The 21,916-nt window shown below is 46.5% G+C and overlaps 1 protein-coding gene across 4 annotated transcripts in view; it reads left to right on the forward strand.

Moving 5' to 3' along the window:
- The window catches only part of MYOM1 (myomesin 1), a 326,724-nt gene that overhangs the window by 74,014 nt on the left and 230,794 nt on the right, over nt 1-21,916 (forward strand). For all 4 annotated transcript variants that reach the window (XM_029591071.1, XM_029591066.1, XM_029591067.1 and 1 more), the window contains one exon: nt 2,341-2,498. In XM_029591071.1, coding sequence (XP_029446931.1) covers nt 2,341-2,498 — 158 coding nt within the window. The remainder of the gene's footprint in view (nt 1-2,340; nt 2,499-21,916) is intronic.

The following is a 21,916-nucleotide window of genomic DNA, read 5'->3' on the forward strand; positions in this document are numbered from 1 at the left end:
TTACATTGAAAATAGATTTGTTAAGAATTTACTGGAATAGATTCATTTTTGTTTAATATTTTTTTGTTAAGCAAATAAGAGGAAAAAAGTAAAATATTCACAGACGTAGATATGAGTTTCACAAATTGTCCTTTAATCCTTTTAATACCATTATGATGAAGGCTCTGTCTGAGGACATTTGTTCTCCTTTGGCACACTTAATTAATGCCTCCCTTTTGAAAGGTTATTTGCCCTTAATATTAAAGAGAGCTTTGAAAAGACCTCTGTCAAAAAAGAAAAAAGCTTGACCTATCTTTTCTTGGGAATTTCTATTCAATTTCATCAATTTTGTTTGTAGCTAAAATGCTTGAAGTGGCTATGCTAAAGCAATTTCATGAAATTTTGGGCCATAATATCTTGGATCCATGCCAATTGAAAGACACTTATGCACGTAGAATTTCCATTCTAAAATGGTTCATGAGAAGGCCCTGCGAGCCGCCTCACTTACTCTTGATGCTCACGAGAAGGCCCTGCGAGCTGTCTCACTCCCGATGCCTCTCCTGGTCATCAGTGGTATGGTTGCTTCTTCCAACCACCAGGGCCGCCTGGTCAGACTCTTGTTCCTCCTGGGCCTCCCTCTAGGCGTGTGTGAACATTAAATGGGGTCCCCAGTGATGTTGTTTCCTTTATTCACAGTTAGCAGATCTTCAGAATCTCCTTGATCTTACACAGTCTCTTTAGTACTCTCTTTGGATCCTTGATATAAGGGACCCTCTTTGAAACAAGCAGTTTTCTTGCTTCTAGCAGGAAGAAAGTGGCAGCCCAAGACCTTCCTCATGGATTTCTAACAAAATAGATTTTTTTTCTCCAAAAAACTGATAACATCGGAGTTGTTCTTGAAGCGGGTCACTGTCACCCCCTTCCTCACCGAGATTTTGGCGGTCAGGTCTTCCTTATCCCTGAGCATCCCAGACACAAGGTTCCCCAATCCCAGTGCCCATGAAAGGCCCAGATGTCTCACAAGGCCCCTACCACAAAAGATCTCAAAAACTTCAAAAGCAACCCAGAGAGATATCCCAACCAGCTAGTGACTAGGCTGGAAGGAAAACCCTTCCAACCCTGGTCAGGACCAACAGATTAGGTTAGCCTGCCTTTACTGACTGGGCCTGTAAAACAACAAAGCGTAAAACTTCTAACACCTCTGCACTCTGTGCTAGCACAAAAGGACTGCCTTATGAGCTCACTGTGGAGAGCTCCTAAATAGACTTCCAAGGGGACGGCCATTCCAGACTCCACAGAAGAAGGAGCTGTATTTGAATGGTATCTCTCCCTATTCTAACCTAATCTCTCTCTAGCTAAAACAGGGACTCAACCAGGTCTTAATGGTGATGTGACTGGAGGATCCATCACAATCAGAAAAGGAATTGAGCAAAGGGGGGGAAAAAAGCCTTTTCTTTGCATAGAAAGGGGAATATTTTGAATGGGAAACTGAGTTTGTTTTTATTTCATTTTTATCAAAAACATTGTTAAGCAAGTACCATGAGTTTATTTTTTCTTTAAAAAAAAAAAAAAAAGCTCTCACCTCAAACATAGAGGCTGATTTGTCCTGCTGTTGTGTGAAGACACACAGCCTGGGCCTGGACCTTGACTTGCTTTATATTCCCAATAGGATTTATCCTCTCATTATCAGAGCACAGGTTATGCAGGTACAATGCAGGATTCCTGCTCCCTCTTCCCAGAATTAAGCATACTTAAGTCAGTTCTAGCTAGATTTTTTAAATTATCAATACAGTCATTTATTGACGACTTGTTATTATGCTTCCTTTCTCTTTTCTTTGTCCTAATACATTTTGAGGTCCATATTCAAACACATACCGGCTACCAAAGTTAGCCGGATAAACTTATCCGGCTAACTTTGGAGGTATATTCAGTAGTGAAACTGCACTATTGAATTTAGCCGGTATCTTGAAGTTAGCCAGCTAACTATAATGGGCTAACTTTAGGACAGCTCTTTGGCCTGACCAGAGTTAGCCAGTTAACATAGCCAGCTAATTCAACTCCTCCCAGTTACACCGCTAAGTTAGCTGGGCGGTATCCATGCGATATTATAGCATTTTGATGAATCTAGGGGTTAGATGGATAAGTGATGAAAATGGCTAAGTAGGAGGAGATTTCAAAATATCTCACCAGAAATGTAATAAAAGATAGCACATACTAACTTGTGTTGGTAGTTTTCTGGAGAAAAACTTATGGGTAAAATGTTTATATCTATGGAAATCATTTTAAAAATTGCTTTCCCTATTAAAAAACATCACATAAATAAAAGAAATTAGAATTTGATGTTAAAATATTATTTTTCAGCTAGAAGAAACTGAAGAATTTCATAGGAAATTGAATGAAGATAGACTTTTACATGCCCCTGAGTTTGTTATCAAGCCTCGTTCTCATACTATTTGGGAGAAACAGAATATGAAATTTCATTGTACTGTCAGTGGGTGGCCAGAACCTCGGGTCACATGGTAAGTTCATATTTTTATTCAAATGATTGTTTCTGAAGGTAATTATTTTTATTATTTGGAATGACTGAAACCCTTTTATTCTTCCTTGTCTAAGTTGTATTTATTTTAAAAACTTTTATACCACCTCCCCTAAGAACCAACATAAAATTACATTCTATCACAATCAGAAAATTAAAAGGATTAAAACATTCTTGACAGTCAGCCCAAGTTTGATTGTTCTTCCATGGCTTCCCTTATAATCAAAAAGGGAGTCCATTATCCATAGTTTTAACAAAATTATCTGAAAGTCTACAGGAAAGCAAAGAATCACCCAACTATGGAATTCTGATTAGGAAAATAACTATTTCAAAGTCAACTACAGGTGCTATCTTTGAATGGCATAATCAAATTTTGAGATGAATCTTTGATAATTGTCTTAATGATATCCAGAAAATGGACAGCTGAAAACATTCTAGGCTTATCTCATTTGCATACATATGCAATATTGCACAATAAGGAATATACTGAAGAATTATGAGGCACACTTTGACTGAATTCTCTAGAACAATACCAAAGCAGCTTCAACCTCTGAGAACAGCATGTAAATTATTTCAAGCAAACCCTTAAGTATTACACAAAAAATATCATAGCATTAACCCTGTAGATTTTGCTTTAAAAAATGTAACGTTTAACTCTTTGTTTAGTATATTCTCCTGATTCCATTGAAATATCAGTGTATCTAGAACATGTTGTGAAGTTAAATTTCCCTTGCCATTGGTTACTGTCTTATGATATGATGACTGTACACTAAGGGGTAAAGTTTCAAAGCCTTAATTGGGATCCACATGAGCTACATGGGTAGAATGATTGAAGCCACATAGGTGGATTTTCAGCAGATTATTTATTTATTTAACAGTTTTTTATACCGACCTTCATAGTAAATAACTATATCGGATCGGTTTACAATTTAACAAGGGAATAACTGGAGTAACAATTCAAGTAAACGAAAGATAACAATAGGAAGGAATAAGTCAAAGTTACAATCAACAGGAGATTAAATGTATATGTGTACTAGGGTTGTAATTCATTTAAAATTAATCAGGAATTTGAACCAAATCAGGTAGATTTGTTTTGTTTTGGAAAACAAATGCAAATAGCCAGTGCCACAACAAAAAATCAAAAACAATTTTCCTATTAGTTTATGGGACATGCAAAACTGCAGGATTGTGTTTTGTTTTTTTCAGCTCAAGACAACTTTAGACTAATTGGAGCCAGGGTGAGAAGGGACAGAGAGCAAGGCAAGAAGCAGGACAAATCAAGATCAAGCTTTTTTTAATTAGCATATCCTTGCTGGCATCTGCATGGATTAACAATGGCTTCATCTTATTTTTTCAAGCTGAAAGTGAAAGAAAAAAGGAAAGTGCTGTGGCAACAATGGCAGGGGTAGAGGAAAAGCTTTGCCTACTTCTAGAACTGCACCTATTTGTCATACCTGAGACTTTCTCTTGAGATTGTTGATGCCACTGTGCTGTAGGGGTGTGCATTCGTTTTGAACGCATATGTAAAACGCAACTTATATTTTTAAAAGAGAAAAAAAAGGTTTGATGCGCAACGCATCGCGACTTCCAACTTATTCAACATAGTTCCTGACCCCCCCAAGCTGGCCAAAAGTTCCGGTTGGGTCCAACGGGGGTCCGGGAGCGGAGGCGCGGAGGAGCACGTGACGTTGGCGTCACTCCGCTCCGACGTCACCTGCTGCTCCGCTCCGGCGTCACGTGCTGCTCCGCTCCCGGACCCCCGTTGGACCCAACCGGAACTTTTGGCCAGCTTGGGGGGGTCAGGAGGCCCCCCCAAGCTGGCCAAAAGTTCCGGTTGGGTCTAGCGGGGGTCCCGGAGCGACCTCCTGCCACATGACCTACCTGTCACGTGGTAGAGCACAAGATGGCGCCGGTGACCATGTGACAGAGGCTGACCAATGACACCGTCAGCCCCTGTGACACAGGCTATCGGCGCCATGAGGAAATTGCAAAGGAATGCAGGGATGGCTTCCTGACTCCCCGCTGGACCACCAGGGAGTTTTGGTAAGCCTTGGGGGGGGGGATTAAGGAGGGTGGGGGGTTTAAATTTTTATTTAGGGAACCGGGGAACGTATGGACAGATCCACAACTTATGGATTTCTCCATACTTCCATATTGAACGGAATCGACCCTCCACGACAACGTATCAACGATTCAACGTAAACTTTTTGTCTGCACACCTCTACTGTGCTGTATGCCATACCCTGCAATCTACCTCTTATTTATTTGTTTGTTTGATTATTTATGAGCACTTGATATTCCACTTTTTCCTAAGTAAGTCTCGAAGGAGATTACACCCCACACTCTAAGTACTGGAGGTGTTCATGCTTCTGTTCCTGCTGCTTTATCACTCTTTAGGTGTCTTGTGGTGTTCATGCCACTGTTGTGGCTTAAGAACATAAGAAATTGCCATGCTGGGTCAGACCGAGAGCCATCAAGCCCAGCATCCTGTTTCCAACAGAGGCCAAACCAGGCCACAAGAACCTGGCAATTACCCAAACACCAAGAAGATCCCATTCTACTGATGCAATTAATAGCAGTGGCCATTCCCTAAGTAAACTTGATTAATAGCAAGAACTTATCCAAACCTTTTTTGAACCCAGCTACACTAACTGCACTAACCACATCTTCTGGCAACAAATTCCAGAGCTTAATTGTGTGTTGAGTGAAAAAGAATATTCTCCAATTAGTCTTAAATGTGCTACTTCCTAACTTCATGGAATGCCCCCTAGTCCTTCTATTATCAGAAAGTGTAAATAACCGATTCACATCTACTCGATTAAGACCTCTCATGATCTTAAAGATCTCTATCATATCTCGCCTCAGCCATCTCTTTTCCAAGCTGAACAGCCCTCTGTTACGCCCGTCAGTCACAGATGGCTGCGACCTCTCATGCTCACTTCCTTTTTCTCCGCACCGTCAATCCTAGGATGTATGGTGGCCTCTGCCAACCACCGCTGACCTCCCTGGCATTCCCGGGACGGCGTGGGCACTGTCGACCGCCATCTTGTTTCCGGAATCATCTAAGGCGCGCGGGCAAGGGACTCCTTTGTACACGTCATGGCAGGAACCTCGGGGGCGTCCCCTCCGAATGACGTCAACCCGCTGCTGTACTTAAGCTGCCGGCCCTGTGCTTCCACGAGTTAGCAAGGAGTTCTCTCGTTCCTGAATCCTCTCCATTCTTGGATCTCCAGTTCCAGTGTCTCTCGTGGTGTGCGGACGCTCTGGGTACCCGCATTCCTGGCAATCCGCTCCTCGGAGGGCCTTCCTGCCTTGGACTACTTCTGTCCCGCTTCTCGGGACTCTCTACTGGAGCTTCCTCTTGTGAGTATCTGCTACTGTCTTCAACGATACCAGCCTTACTGAAGTTCCCTACGGTGTACCCCATGCCTCAGGCCACTACCGTTTCTCTTCAGTAGTTAGTGTTCCTGCATATCCTGAGCTGCTGGGTGTTGCCACATCTGCTAATAGATCCACATTCGGATTCCTGAACCTCAGACCTCATCTACATCTTCATTTTCAGTACAGTCATCCTCGGCGTACCCCGTGCTGCGGGCCACTACTGGATCTGCACTTCTGAGGTAATCTCCATCCGTCTGAAGGAATCTTCTGGTGTACCCCGCACTGCGGGCCACTACCAGATCTTCTCATCCGCGTTACCACCCTAGGTATATCCTATTGCTCAAGAACTGTGTTTATTGGCATCTCCCGCTCCGTGGGCTATACCTTGTCTTTCTCCTTAATAAAGTCTCTATTGCAGCTGTGTCTTACATTGCTGAGACCATGCCCACTGACAGTGAGGCTTACAGGGCTCCTCCCTGTGGGCGGAGACATCTCTCATCTTGGCCCAGGGTTCACATTCTTACAAAACCATAATAGATTGCTTCCTCCATGGACCCGGCTCAGGTCTCAGCTGTTCAGGCCATCCCTGGCCTGGCCCAATGTCTTGTCGAGCAACAAAGAAAGGACATTAGAGACTTTGGCTAATGCCTTCAGTGAGCTAAACTCTCGGCTGAATTCTACAGCGATGCCCGACAAGGCCATTTCCTCTCCACAGGTGATAAGCTTTGCCTACTTCTAGAACTGCACCTATTTGTCATACCTGAGACTTTCTCTTGAGATTGTTGATGCCACTGTGCTGTAGGGGTGTGCATTCGTTTTGAACGCATATATAAAACGCAACTTATATTTTTAAAAGAGAAAAAAAAGGTTTGATGTGCAACGCATCGCAACGCATCAAACTGTACAACTCTCCATGCCCTTGCCAGCGCCTACTCGTTTTACAGGTGACCTCCTGTTATGTAGGGGCTTTCTAAATCAGTGCTGTATGCACTTTTCACTACAGCCTACTAACTTTCCAGACGTAGTGTCCAAAACTTCGTACATACTGTCTCTTTTAGACAGGCTTCACCTCTCTGGGAGCGCAGTAATCCAATTCTCAATGATTTGACAGGCTTCCTTGCTCTCTTTTGTTCTGTATTTGACGACTCCGCCCACAAGACTGTCACTTGATCTGAACTTCTGCATTTACAACAAGGTACCAAATCTTTGACTGATTATTAGGGATGTGAATCGTTTTTCGACGATTAAAATTATCGTCCGATAATTTTAATATCGTCTTAAACCGTTATGGAACACAATACAATAGAGATTCTAACGATTTATCGTTATAAATCGTTAGAATCGTGAGCCGGCACACTAAAACCCCCTAAAACCCACCCCCGACCCTTTAAATTAAATCCCCCACCCTCCCGAACCCCCCCCCCAATGACTTAAATAACCTGGGTGTCCAGCGGCGGTCCGGAACGGCAGCGGTCCGGAACGGGCTCCTGCTATTGAATCTTGTTGTCTTCAGCCGGCGCCATTTTCCAAAATGGCGCCGAAAAATGGCGGCGGCCATAGACCAACACGATTCCACGGCAGGAGGTCCTTCCGGACCCCCGCTGGACTTTTGGCAAGTCTTGTGGGGGTCAGGAGGCCCCCCCCAAGCTGGCCAAAAGTTCCTGGAGGTCCAGCGGGGGTCAGGGAGCGATTTCCCGCCGCGAATCGTTTTCCGTACGGAAAATGGCGCCGGCAGGAGATCGACTGCAGGAGGTCGTTAAGCGAGGGTTCCGGCGCCTCGCTGAACGACCTCCTGCAGTCAATCTCCTGCCGGCGCCATTTTCCGTACGGAAAACGATTCGCGGCGGGAAATCGCTCCCTGACCCCCGCTGGACCTCCAGGAACTTTTGGCCAGCTTGGGGGGGGCCTCCTGACCCCCACAAGACTTGCCAAAAGTCCAGCGGGGGTCCGGAAGGACCTCCTGCCGTGGAATCGTGTTGGTCTATGGCCGCCGCCATTTTTCGGCGCCATTTTGGAAAATGGCGCCGGCTGAAGACAACAAGATTCAATAGCAGGAGCCCGTTCCGGACCGCTGCCGTTCCGGACCGCCGCTGGACACCCAGGTTATTTAAGTCATTTGGGGGGGTTCGGGAGGGTGGGAGATTTAATTTAAAGGGTCGGGGGTGGGTTTTAGGGGGTTTTAATGTGCCGGCTCACGATTTTACGATTTTTCACGATATTTTACCCCCCCAAACGGCAACAATACAATTCCCTCCCCCTCCCAGCCGAAATCGATCGTTAAGACGATCGAGGACACGATTCACATCTCTACTGATTATGTTATTGAGTTTAAAACCTTGACCTTGGAGCTACATTGAGACCTGAGTTGTCTGCAGGCTATTTTCCTGGAAGGTCTTAACTCTCGCATCAAAGACGAATTAGCAGCACATGAACTCCCCGATACTCTCTACTCTCTCATTGACCTTGCAGGATGAATTGATCATCATCTGCGTGAGTGATCACAAGAGGTAAAAGGTCCTAAAAAGATGTCACCAGGGGTTCCATGCTCTCATCTAGTGCCGGTTACTCAGACTACTCCCGCACCCAGTATCGAGGAGGCAGAGCCCATGCAACTAGGCCGCAGTCACCTTACAACCAAGGAGAGGCGTTATTGAAAGAGACTAGGCCTCTGCATGTACTGCAGACAACCTGACCACGCTGTGCCCTCCTGTCCTATCTGTCCTGGAAACTTGCAGACCTAGGATCCGTCGGAATACTCTTCCTAGGTCTAACCTCTCCATCTCCTCCACTGACTCTTCCAGTCTCCATTATCTCAGATGCCCTCGAGTTCCACACACTAGCCCTAGTGGACTCCGGTGCCGGTGGGAATTTTATACTCCGACAACTCGAAGAGCACCTACGAATCCCCACTGTTCGGAAAACCCACTCCACTGCTACTGTCATCTATACACGGCGAGCCATTACCCAGTGAGGTCTCTTATACTACTCAGCCCCTTCGTCTCCGCACAGGCTCTCTAACTCCGAGACCATTACATTCCTAGTCCTGGATAAGGCCATACATCCAGTGGTACTCGGCCTGCCATGGCTACAGATGCACTCAACCCTTCGATCGGAGTACCCTAGAACTGTCCCAGTGGGGAAAAGCTTGCCATGGAAAATGTTTAGAGGCAGTGACTCCTATGCCTTCCCTGACTACCTCTCTTCCGGATTTACCTCAGCAATACTCGTCTTATCAAGATGTGTTTTCTAAGACAGCGACAGACACTCTACCACCTTACCAATCCTTTGACTGTGCCATAAACTTATTATCCAATTCCGAACCTCCCAGAGGAAGGGTGTATCCACTTTCTCTGTCTGAGACAAAGGCTATGTCTGCCTATATTCAAGAGAACTTGGCAAAGGGCTTCATTCGGCCTTCAAAGTCTCCTGCCGAAGCCGGATTCTTTTTCGTGGGTAAGAAGGACGGATCCCTTCGCCCATGTATAGACTACCGTGGCTTGAATGAGATCACCATGAAGGACCGCTATCCATTGCCATTGATCTCTGAACTCTTTGATAGGCTCCAAGGAGCCAAAATATTCATGAAGCTGGACCTCAGAAGGGCATATAATTTGGTCTGAATATGCCGGGGCGATGAATGGAAAACAGCATTTAATACCTGCGATGGCCATTTTGAATATTTAGTCATGCCCTTTGGCCTTTGCAACGCCCCGGTCGTTTTAAAATATGATGAATGAAATCTTCAGGGATATGCTGTACAACTGTGTAGTAGTGTATCTAGACGACATATTGGTTTTTTCCCAGAACCTCCAGACTCACCAAGTGGATGTCGCCAAGGTTCTACAGAGACTAAGAGGTAACCACCTGTATGCCAAATTAGAGAAATGCTCCTTCCACCAGGAGTCTGTTCCTTTTTTGGGCTATGTAGTATCCAGCCAGGGATTCCAAATGGATCCGCAAAAAACCAAGAGCATTCGGGACTGGCCCAACCTGGTTTTAAGGCTCTACGAAGATTCCTTGGATTCACCAACTACTACAGATCATTCATTCATCACTATTCCACCTTGACCATGATTCTTATTGCCATGATGCGCAAGGAAGCCAATCTCTCTCAGTGGTCTCCAGAAGCCATGACCGCCTTCCAGAAACTGAAAAAAAGTGTTTCTTCAAGAGCCATGTCTACACCACCCTGATCCCCGATGACCTTTCATAGTCAAGGTGGATGCTTCGGACGTCGGAGCTGGTGCTGTCCTTAGCCAACATAGTGACACCCATACCTTACATCCTTGCTCCTTTTTCTCTTGGCGCTTCTCTCCTGCCGAGCGAAACTATGGAATAGGAGACAAGGAGCTACTAGCAATCAAATTGGCATTTGAAGAATGGCGCTCAAGGGTGCTCAACATCAGATAACGGTATTCACTGACCACAAAAAACCTCGAATACTTACTTCATGCCCAACGCTTGAACCACAGACAAACCCGCTGGTCCTTGTTTTTTAACTGATTTGATTTCCTCTTGAGGTATTGCCCAGTGGACAAGAACACCCATGCGGATGCTCTCTCCCGCTCATTTTCACCAGAGGATATTCCTGATACTCTGCATCATATCATTGACCCTATTAGGGTACTTCTTTCATCCACCCACACGGTTCCAGCCAGAAAGACAGTGGTACCCTGGACACTCAGGAAGAAGATCCTCAGATGGGCCCAAGACTCACTCCTTGCAGGTCATCCTGGTCAATCCAGAACGCTGACCACCCTGCAAAGATATTACTGGTGGCCATCTATCAAAGAAGATATATGAGCTTACATGGAATCATGTCGAACCTGCACAAGACAGAAAACACCTGCCAGTCGTCCCTGGAGACTTCTCCAATCTCTGCCCGCTCCTAGCAAACCATGGACACATATAGCCACGGACTTTATTGTCGATCTACTCGTGTCCAACAGCAACAACACCATCTGGGTCACTGTAGATCGTTTTTCTAAAATGGCTCATTTTGTGGCACTACCCGGCTTACACTCTGCTCCAGAATTAGAGAAGTTATTCATCCATCACGTCTTCTGTCTACATGGCATGCCAAAGCACATCCTCTCTGACCGAGGGGTTCAATTTACAGCGAAATTCTGGAGATCTCTGCAAAAATTTTGATATATCTCTGGATCTTACATCAGCTAACCATCCACAAGCCAATGGACACACCGAGAGGACGAACAGAACACTAAAGCAGTTTCTCCGGGCCTATGTCAATTCCAGATAAAGCAACTGGTCCGAGATGCTCCCTTGGGAAGAATTCACGCTGAATTCCCATTCATCAGCTTCCACAGGATCGTAGCCTTTTCAACTCATCTATGGATGTCAACCGCTACCTCCTCTACCAATGCCTTTGTCAGTATCTTCTCCTGCAGCCCAGGCCTCTGCGCAAGAACTGCATCAGCTTTAGGAACACACTAGAAAGTTTCTCCTGAAAGCTGGGCAACAAGCGAAAAAGTTCTACGATGCCTATCACAGAACAGCTCTGCTGTTACGACCCAGGGACAATGTTTGGCTCAGTACCTGTTTCATTCGTCTAAAGCTGCCTTCAGCTTGATTTGTGCCCCAGTACAGAGGGCCTTTTGCAATACTCTGCCACCTGGGTCCAGTCACATACAGCTTGCAGTTACCATCCTCTCTTAAAATCCATAACGCCTTCCACATCTCTCTCCTAAAACCGCTCATCTTATCGAAATTCTCAAGGAAGACACCTGAGCCTCAACCTCTCTCTGCTGAAGAGGACATTACTTATCAGGTGGAAGACATCCTTGATGTAAGGAAACATGGAAGACGCTGGGAGTACCTTATATCCTGAGAAGGATTTGGACCAGAGGAGAATAGTTGGGAGCCTGCAAGAAACATCCTTGACAAGGAGTTGATCAGACAATTTCACCTGTTACATCCTAGGAAACTGAAACCTCCGGGGAGGGGCGCTAAGAAGGGGGTTACTGTTACGTCCATCAGTCGCAGACGGCTGTGACCTCTCATGCTCACCTCTTTTTTCCCTGCACCGTCAATCCTAGGACATATGGTGGCCTCTGCCAACCATCGCCGACATCTCCGGCATTCCCGGGACGGCGTGGGCGCTGTCGACTGCCATCTTGTTTCCGGAATCACCTAAAGCACGTGCGCAAGGGCCTCCTTTGTACACGTCATGGCGGGAACCTCTGGGGCATCCCCTCTGCATGATGTCAACCCGCTGCTGTACTTAAGCTGACCGACCCTGTGCCTCTACGAGTTAGCAGGAGTTCTCTCGTTGCTGAATCCGCTCCATTCTTGGATCTCCAGTTCCAGTGTCTCTCATGGTAAACAGATGCTCTGGGTATCCGCTCCTCGGGGGCCCTTCCATATTCTTGGCTATCCGCTCCTCGGAGGGCCTTCCTGCCTTAGACTACTTCTGTCTCACTTCTCGGGACTCTCTCCTGGAGCTTCCTCTTGTGAGTGCCTGCTACTATCGTCTACGATACCAGCCTTACTGAAGTTCCCTACGATGTACCCCGTGCCTCGGGCCACTACCGTTCCTCTTCAGTAGTTAGTGTTCCTACAAATCCTGAGCTGCTGGGTGTTGTTGCATCTGCTACTAGATCCACATCCGGATTCCTGAACCTCAGACCTCATCTACATCTTCATCTTCAGTACAGTCATCCTCGGCGTACCCCATGCTGCGGGCCACTACCGGATCTGCACTTCTAAGGTAATCTCCAGCCGTATGAAGGAATCTCTTGGTGTACCCCATGCTGCGGGCCACTACCAGATCTTCTCATCAGTGGTACCACCCTGGGTATATCCTATTGTTCAAGAACTGTGTTTATTGGCATCTCCCACTCTGCGGGCTATGCCTTGTCTTTCTCCTTAAAAAAGTCTCTATCACAGCTGTGTCCTACGTCGCTGAGACCATGCCCACTGACAGTGAGGCTCACAGAGCTCCCTGTGGGCGGAGACATCTCTCATCTCGGCCCAGGGTTCACATTCTTACAAAACCATAATACCCTAACCTCTTCAGCCTTTCCTCATAGGGGAGTTGTTCCATCCCCTTTATCATTTTGGTTGCCCTTCTCTGTACCTTCTCCATTGCAACTACATCTTTTTTGAGATGCAGTAACCAGAATTATACACAGTATTCAAGGTACAGTCTCACCATGGAGCGATACAGAGGCATTATGACATTTTCCATTTTATTAACCATTCCCTTCCTAATAATTCCTAACATTTTATTTGCTTTTTTGACTGCTGCAGCACACTGAGCCGATAATTTTAAAGTATTATCCACTATGATGCCTAGATCTTTTTCCTGGGTGGTAGTTCCTAATATGGAACCTAACATCATGTAACTACAGCAAGGGTTATTTTTACCTATATGCAAGACCTTCATCTTCATTGGCACAGGGGAATCCAAGAAATCCTGCTTGGGTGGAGAGCAGGTCCCAGTACAACTATGGTCCCGTAGAACTGGAAGGCTCACGAGATGCTGCGAGGTTCATTTGCTCCATTCTTCTCGAAGCTGGAAACGGGCCGCTCAGAGCAGTATTTTGCCATTAAGGGGGTGCCTGAGAGTTCCTACCTTGGCACGACACACGGAGACTGCTGACCTATAACCTCCCGTTCCTGTCTGGGCACATCCTGTCCCACGACCTCTTGTTAATGCTTTGGCGTGTTCTGCCTGTAGTAGCAGCAGACAAGTTCGAGACTTTGCATTTCAAGGTTGCCTTCATGCCTGCATTCTTTGGAGATTTGTTGTGAGAGGATATCAGCTTCTCGAATGGCATGCCGTGCCTAGATTGAGACAGTCCTGGACTGATCGAAGGGAACGCATTACAGTGATCGAGGGGAACGCATTACAGTGATCGCGCCATGAGCGCTAATGTAAGGTCTGGGGATTGGGTCTTGACGGATCGACAGCCGGACTTGTCAGCAAGGGGCTCTGAGGGGCCCCCTGACCCCCTCTGGTGAAGGCCGTCACAACGCCTGTAGGAGGGCTCGCGCAAAGCAAAAGCCTCAGTTTCGCTTGGGCGGAAAGAATCTGAGAAATCCCACTTGGGTGGAGTGAATCAGAGAAGTCCTGATGGGGCAGAGAAATCTGAGAATTCCCGTGGGGCCGGAGTGAATCTGAAAGTCCCTCTGGGCAGAAAGAATCTGAGAAATTCTACTGGGGTGGAGATAATCTGAGAATTCCCGCCTGAGGTTTCCTGTCAGCCTTGCCCAGTGGTTACAGTTGTTAAAGGTATGGAAAATGTCCGGCCGTGGCCGGCTGTGATGCTGCACGTGCCCTAATTCTGAAAAGGGAGTAGCTGTGATTCGGTGCTTGACCTTATAGCCATGACATAAGAACATAAGAAGAACATAAAAAAATGCCATACTGGGTCAGACCAAGGGTCCATCAAGCCCAGCGTCCTGTTTCCAACAGTGGCCAATCCAGGCCATAAGAACCTGCTTGACCTTATGCCCAGAAGGGGTGGTGACTCAGTTTGATCCTATGCGGGTCAGCATGGCTGTCATCAAAAAACAAAAAAAATTTGCTGGTCCGAAAGTATACCCCAGCGAAAAATGTTGGGCATTGACTGGTGGGGAAGATACAGAGCCAATTCCATCGATAGATAGCCAAGGCCATTCAAAGCTTTGGCAGATATCATGCGAGGTATGTGTGGTTTGATGTGCGTTGTGCAGAATTGTATGCTCCAGAAGGAGTGCATTTGTCAAATATGGGGAATGATGGGAAATGATTTGTTTCTGCAGGCTTTGCAGAGGGTAGGCACTGGTTTGACACAGGAGCCAAAGCCGTTTGGTATGGGGGAACCCATCCAGTGTGGGCAGAAGGGGCATCAGAGTCCTGGAAAGACTATTGTAATGCTGGAGGCTGTGAAACGAAGCAGGGAGGTGCCGGTAAGAAAGAGCATGACCTTGGGACTACCACTTAAGAACATAAGAACATAAGAAATTGCCATGCTGGGTCAGACCAAGGGTCCATCAAACCCAGCATCCTGTTTCCAACAGAGGCCAAAACCAGGCCACAAGAACCTGGCAATTACCCAAACACTAAGAAGATCCCATGCTACTGATGCAATTAATAGCAGTGGCTAAGTAAAATTGATTAATAGCCATTAATGGACTTCTCCTCCAAGAACTTATCCAAACCTTTTTTGAACCCAGCTACACTAACTGCACTAACCATATCCTCTGGCAACAAATTCCAGAGCTTTATTGTGCGTTGAGTGAAAAAGAATTTTCTCTGATTAGTCTTAAATGTGCTACTTGCTAACTTCATGGAATGCCCCCTAGTCCTTCTATTATTCGAAAGTGAAAAGAACCGAGTCACATCTACTCGTTCAAGACCTCTCATGATCTTAAAGACCTCTATCATATCCCCCCTCAGCCGCCTGGCCATGGAGAACGAATGTCAAGCCTGGGATTGGGCCTTGATGAATTGACGGCCAGGCGCTTTTGCAAGGAGGTCTGGCGGGGCCTGCTGCATAGCGGTCTGCCTGGACCCCTCTGGTGACGGCAGACTGCCGCCGGTCTGTAGCTCATGGTGACCAAAACCATCCCCCTCCCATTTCTACTTGTGCATTATAAAGTAGAGATATCGACACCTGCCTGTGTTTGAGATTAAACAGTGTTTTGTAGGACTCGGCACCTGAATTAGACTCCCATGTTAGAGTACTCTAATAAATGGCTGCGGCCATTTGCATCCCAGTTATGACTCAGGCTTTTCCTTGTGTGTGTGTGTGTAATGTTGGGTGTCCGGCCCAGATGGGCAGACGGGATAGAAACACAGGTGTCCGGTTAATGGAAGGCACCCCAGTACAGATGTGCGGGTGCTGGAAATAACCAGGCGCCAGCTGCATCCGTGCAGGTACCGCCACTGCCACACTGGGGACAGGCTTACCGAACGTGCATGGAAGAAAGAGGAGCCCTGCTCCCTCCCTTCCCGTGGCAGCTGGCTGTAATGGCGCCGGCAGCGTCCGACCAGCGCCATGAGCAGGAGTTCCTCTTCGTTGTGCCTGGGCACTGTGTGTGATGTCGCTTCCCCCGGTTGGTCCAGCATCGGGCACGGTGACAGCAGAACGTACCTTGATGCCAGGCCACGTGATTGGCTGGGGGAGCGATGCGATAATGTCAGCAAAGGGGAGGAACCGGCAGGAGATTTAAAACCCGCCGGCTCCCCTTTTTGTTTGGCCTTTTTCTCCCTGCCCTCGGTGCGGCGCAATTCCCCCCCCCCCCCCCAGCTAGTAAGAATTGTTAGCTAGCAAATAATCACTGTGCATTGTTATGCTGTTGCGGCAACAGCATACGAGTTTTGGAAAGGCTATTGTAATGCTGGAGGCTGTGAAACAAAGCAGGGAGGTGCTGGTAAGGAAGAGCATGGCCTTGGGGCCACCATTCGGCACCTGGCCATGGAGAACGAATGTCTAGCTCGGGATTGGGCCTTGATGAATCGACAGCCAGGTACATTTGCGAGGGGTTCTGGAGAGGTCTGCTGTGTGGCGATCTCCCTGGACCCCTCTGGTGATGGCGGAACCATCTCATGGTGAGCGAGACCATCCCCCTCCCGTTTCCACTTGTGCGGAATGAAGCAGAGATATCGACACTTGCCCTGTGTTTGAGATGAGGCGGTGGTTGCAGGACTTGGCACCTAAATTAGACTCCCTTGTTAGGGTACTCTAATAAATGGCTGTGGCCATTTGCATCCCAGTTATGACTCAGGCTTTTCCTTGTGTGTGTATAATATTGGGTGTCCGGCCTGGATGGGCGGGAGTGAGATAGAAGAATGGGTGTCCAGGCTGCCTGGTTATAGTCCTCACAAGATATGGTATTGAGTACTTACAAGTTCTCTTTCAGCTTCTTCTCAGGATAAGGAATGGATTCCTAACATCTATGTGGTCCATGATGCCTCCCAGATGGCTTGGTGGCACTGCCGAGGAGCCATGGCCTTTATGAATTGGCTAGATCACTGCATAAAAGGAGAGAAATGTCCTCCCCCCTGGCTTATAGCCCAATTCCAAAGACGAAGACTCAAAAAAAGAATAATATTACATGCTCTGAACACCTCCTTAAACTGTCCCAAAAAGCTTCCTCCTACTGATTCTTCCTTATGACATGCTCTTAAAAAAATATCCCAAAACCTCCAACTAAATCTCAGTTAAAATGGCTCATCACCCCCAACCCGTACATAGAGGTAAAGTGATCTGCTCAGGAATTTCTCCAAAATACAACTCCAGTGACCAGGACTTGTTCTGGGGCCCTTGTCACATATATACTGTATATAGTAGCTTAGATTTAGAAAAAAAAATGTCTCAGTAATGAATGTAGGAAATGATTAACTGGACATGGTCCTGTACCAAACCAAGGACTATTTTATAATGCCATGCAGTTCTTCAACGCAATTACCTATTGAGGAGGCCAGTTAGAGAGCAATTTTCAAAGGCATGTAGGTGGCTAGAATAGTGCTTTACCTGCTTAACTGGCACCTTTGAAAGTTGCCCCACCTGTATACATGTACATCAGTTTATATGCATATATGTACACATGCATCAAGGGAGGCATTCCAGGGTGGAGACGGAACAGAGTCGGGATTTACATGCATACATTTTACTTTCAAAAGGTATGCATGGAAATTCCACCGGAAGAAATACACGCACAGACAGCAAGTGCAAGTCTGCGTGGGTACTGTCTCTGAGTCACCTTTCAAAAGGGATAAAGTTCCCTTTGAAAACTGACATAAAATCTGCAGGTAGAAAGTACCCACGGGCTTTTCATCTCTCTGTAATGATTGAAAGTTTATTTCCTTAATGTGCATCTAATGTATTGTGCATTGGAAAAATGGATCATGTAGCATTGTTCTGGTGATATTTCTGGTGAAGGGGGGGGTACTTAATATTTAAGAATGGCCAAACATTTTGCATATAGTCAGTGACCGCTAAAGTACAAGCCTCATGGGCTTTCCCTGCAGGGGTTCCTGTTGTAGAATGCAAGTCAATTAATCCCTGCAATTGTGTACAGGCTCCATTTGAAAGAGGATATGAAAAGCCTAAAGCATCTGAGAACCTAAGGAGGGCTTAAAGCTATTAGCAAATAATACTGGTGGGAAGGTTGTTATCTAATATTAGCAGTGACCTAGCCAGGCTGGGGTTGCATTTTCCAGAAGTAAAAAGTGGTTCTAAAATGTGAGGCTTATTTAGCGATCAGTTTGAAACCTGCCATGGAAAACTTTTCACTCTTTGCACCTGCTGACATGCTAGGTATGAAAAGAGGACTGCAGTTCTCAAAAATACCTACTAGGTTCATGTTACAAAACTTTAGTGCCTTAAATACCATTCATTATTGGATCGCTTTACTGGGTCTGTAGCATGCGTTAGTTTCTATAAATCAAAGCACAATCCTCTAAACAAAATGTAGAGAAATGCCGCCAACTCAGGCTGTAGTCCTGTGGACTGTGGAAAGCAATAGCAAAAGAACTAGGCAATATTTTCTATTTTTAAACTATACTCCAGCTAACATAGCAAGTCACTTTGACTACCAGTAGTATCCCTGATATTTAAATTATATTTTACTTAATTTTTTCATGGTGATATGAGTCAAAATTAAATAGCTGGTAGGTGAGGGAAAGATTTTAAATTATATTGACACATTTCTGAACACGCCAGGTTCACTAAGAATTATGAAATACGTAGTTAGAAGGCCTTGTTCATCATAGGAAGGATGGAGATTATGTAAACTATATTTCCCAAGATGATTAGGTTTAAGAAAAATTTCTTCCCCTCAAGCTCATTCTCCACTCCAAAAGAGGATCTGAGTGTTGAGTGTATTACAACCCTAATCAGCAGTGGTATGATTGAATTGGGCCTTCAAAAAAGTATTGGGGTAAACCTGCAAACAGCAGCGGTTATAACCCTAAAGAATAGTAGTACAACAACAGGCTTCCAAGAAGGCTGGGGTAACATAGAAACATAGAAATGATGGCAGAAGAAGACCAAATGGCCCATCCAGTCTGCCCAGCAAGTTTCGCACTTTTTTTTTCTCTCATACTTATGTTACTCTTGGCTTTTAGTGACCTTTTGGTTCTATTTCCCTTCCACCCCCACCATTAATGTAGAGAGCAGTGTTGGAGCTGCATCTAAGTGAAATATCTAGCTTAATTAGTTAGGGGTAGTAACCATGAGCAAGCTACACCCATGCTTATTTGTTTACCCAGACTATGTAATTCAGTCCTTGTTGGTTGTTGTCTGTATATAGATCCACTTTTCTTCATTTCCCCTGCTGTTGAAACAGAGAGTTATGCTGGATATGCATTCACAATAATTAAAATCCAAACTTCAGTCAGCATGGGGAGATTGCATTTTTTACAACATCCTCATTAACCTTGGTGGCTACGGAGATTATTACAAAATTTGATAACAAGACATTGAAGAGGGCCTGGGTGTTGACTTAAGTATTGGTCTTGTAAAAAGCAATGGGGTAGATTTTAATAGGAGCGCGCGTGGCCTACATGTGCGCTCGCTACCTGGCACGCGCACATGTATGGCCGATTTTATAACTTGCGCGCGCAGGGAGTGCACCTTGCGCGCGCCGAGCTGCACTGCCTTCCCCTGTTCCCTTTCCCCTAACCCGACCTTTCCACCCCTTCCCCTAACCTTTCCCCCCTAACCCTACTCTAACCCCCCAAAATGTTTATCTTACCTTTTGCACCTGCCTCTGGGCAGGCGCAAGTTGCACGCGTCAGCAGCCTGCCAGCACGTGATCCTCCAACAGAGCGGCAATGGCCACTCTGTCGGAGGCCTCTGGCCCCACCCATCCCCGGACCACCCGGTCCGCCCCCTCCCGCCCCTTTTTGCAAGCCCCGGGACTTACACGCACCCCGGGGTTTTTACGCGCGTCGCCAAGCCTTTTTAAAATAGGCCCGGCGCATGTAACCCTTTTAAAATCTGGCCCAGTGTTGAAGATGGCAAGGCCTGGAGTCAAGATCATTGCTAGAACAGATTGTAGATATGCTTGGGACAGATATGGATGGCAGTGGTAGGAAAACGTTGAGAGGTCAGCTAAAAGGATATGGGGGAGTAAGGAGTTGATGTTCAGTTACATATGGGAATTTGTATGCACCTTGCCTCAAAGTGGACAAATCTAGACTGGGCGGGTAAAAATTATATATACATTATAAAAAGCATGTAACACTTTGGGGGGAGTGAGCCCTTGGACCGCTGCTGAGTTGGTGTTGCCTGATACGCGGAGACACGGACAAACCCTCACCAAACACAGACTAAAAAGACCATAAAACATAAGAGAGATTTGCAGTCAAACTTAACTTGAGCCCACAACAGGCCAAGCCAACATCATCATACCACATAAAACATCAAAAAAAATATTAAATATCATAAACATCCCAGCAGAAGACAGATACAGATAGTCCGGAGTCTTCACTTATACCAGCCACCTCCCCCTTAGGCTGAGTCTTTGGGTTCTGAGGACAGGCAGGGTGTAGATGGACCAGATCGAGGTCAAGGCAGGCAGAAAACAACCGAGTCAGAATCCAGGCAGTGGTCGGGACAAGCAGAGAACAGCAGAGATGGAATCTGGGCAGAGGTTAGAGCAGGTAGAGAAAGCAGCGACAGATTCCAGGCAGAGGTCAGGACAGGCGGAGATCAACCAAGGGTCCAAGGCACTCCAAGTTGGCAACAGAGGAATCAGTCTGCAGAAGGCTGGCAGGGAGTCAGGGCAATGAGAACAAACAAATGCGGCAAGATAAGGCTGAGTATACAGGACACAGCAGGGCAAGGCTGGACAGACAGGAACGTGGCAAGGAAAGGCTGGAAAGTAAGAACACTGCAACCAAGATAAATGACTAGCACAGGAGACCTATTGCTGAAGCATCGATAAGCTGCAAGGCCGACCCTTAAATACACCAGGCCGATGTTGCACCAAGGGAGGATTTCCCACCAGAAGCCCATTAATTATGGGAGAGGTGCACACGCCCCTAGGAAGATGCACAGCCAGAGCACTGCATCAGTGTGCAGCGGTGAGGCCTGAGGGACCCGGGCAGCAGAATGTAAAGGGACATCGGCAGTGATGGTTACCAGGGTCGAAGGGACGTTACAAACACGTTTTGATCTTTATCTACTATCGTAACTATATCAAATAACCCATGGGGGGAGGAAGTCATTGTCATCATGCGCCAGTGACACTTAGTGGCTGGATTTAGGGTTCTTAATACTGGTGAGCCAAAGAAAGAAAAAGAAAAAAAGTAAACCAAATGACTTTCTTCATTTTGGTTGGTTTGTGTTATGCAGTGTTTTATGAACATAAAACAGAAAGGGCCAGATTTTATAACATGCACGCGGGTGTAGATTTGTTAACGCAACCCGGCGCAAACAAATCTACGCTTCATTTTATATGATGCGCGCGCAGCCGCGCACATGTTATAAAATCCAGGGTCAGCGCGCACAAGGAGGTGCACAATTGTGCAACTTGCGTGAGCCAGCCGAGCAGTCTTCCTCCGTTCCCTCCGAGGCTGCTCCGAAATCAGAGTGGCCTCGGGGGGAGCTTTCCTTCCGCGCCCCCGAACTTTCCTCTTCCTTCCCCTATCTAACCCACCCCCCAGCCCTAACTAAAAGCCCCCCTGACCTTTGTAGAAGAATTTACGCCTGCGTGCGCCAGCTCTCCATCCCCCGGCCCGGTGGCTGTTCCAGGGGCCACGGCCCTGCCCCCGAAATGCCCATTTTTTTCAAGCCCCGGGACTTACGCACGTCCCGGGGTTTGCGCACCGCGGAGTCTATGCAAGATAGGCTCGGCATGTGCAGGGGGAGGTTTTCGAGGGTTACGCGCGTAACCCTTTGAAAATCTACCCCAAAATATTTTACTGTGGCTGCATAGATACATTGCTAGTGCTTTTCACAGCTCATAGTATTAAAATCTGAGTTGGTGACAATGTATTGGCTGGAGTAGCAATGGTATTTGTCATACCATTTACAGAAGAGATGGTTGTGCAGAACTGAAAGT

Source organism: Rhinatrema bivittatum, chromosome 2 (assembly GCF_901001135.1).
Source record: "Rhinatrema bivittatum chromosome 2, aRhiBiv1.1, whole genome shotgun sequence".
Classification (NCBI taxonomy): domain Eukaryota; kingdom Metazoa; phylum Chordata; class Amphibia; order Gymnophiona; family Rhinatrematidae; genus Rhinatrema; species Rhinatrema bivittatum.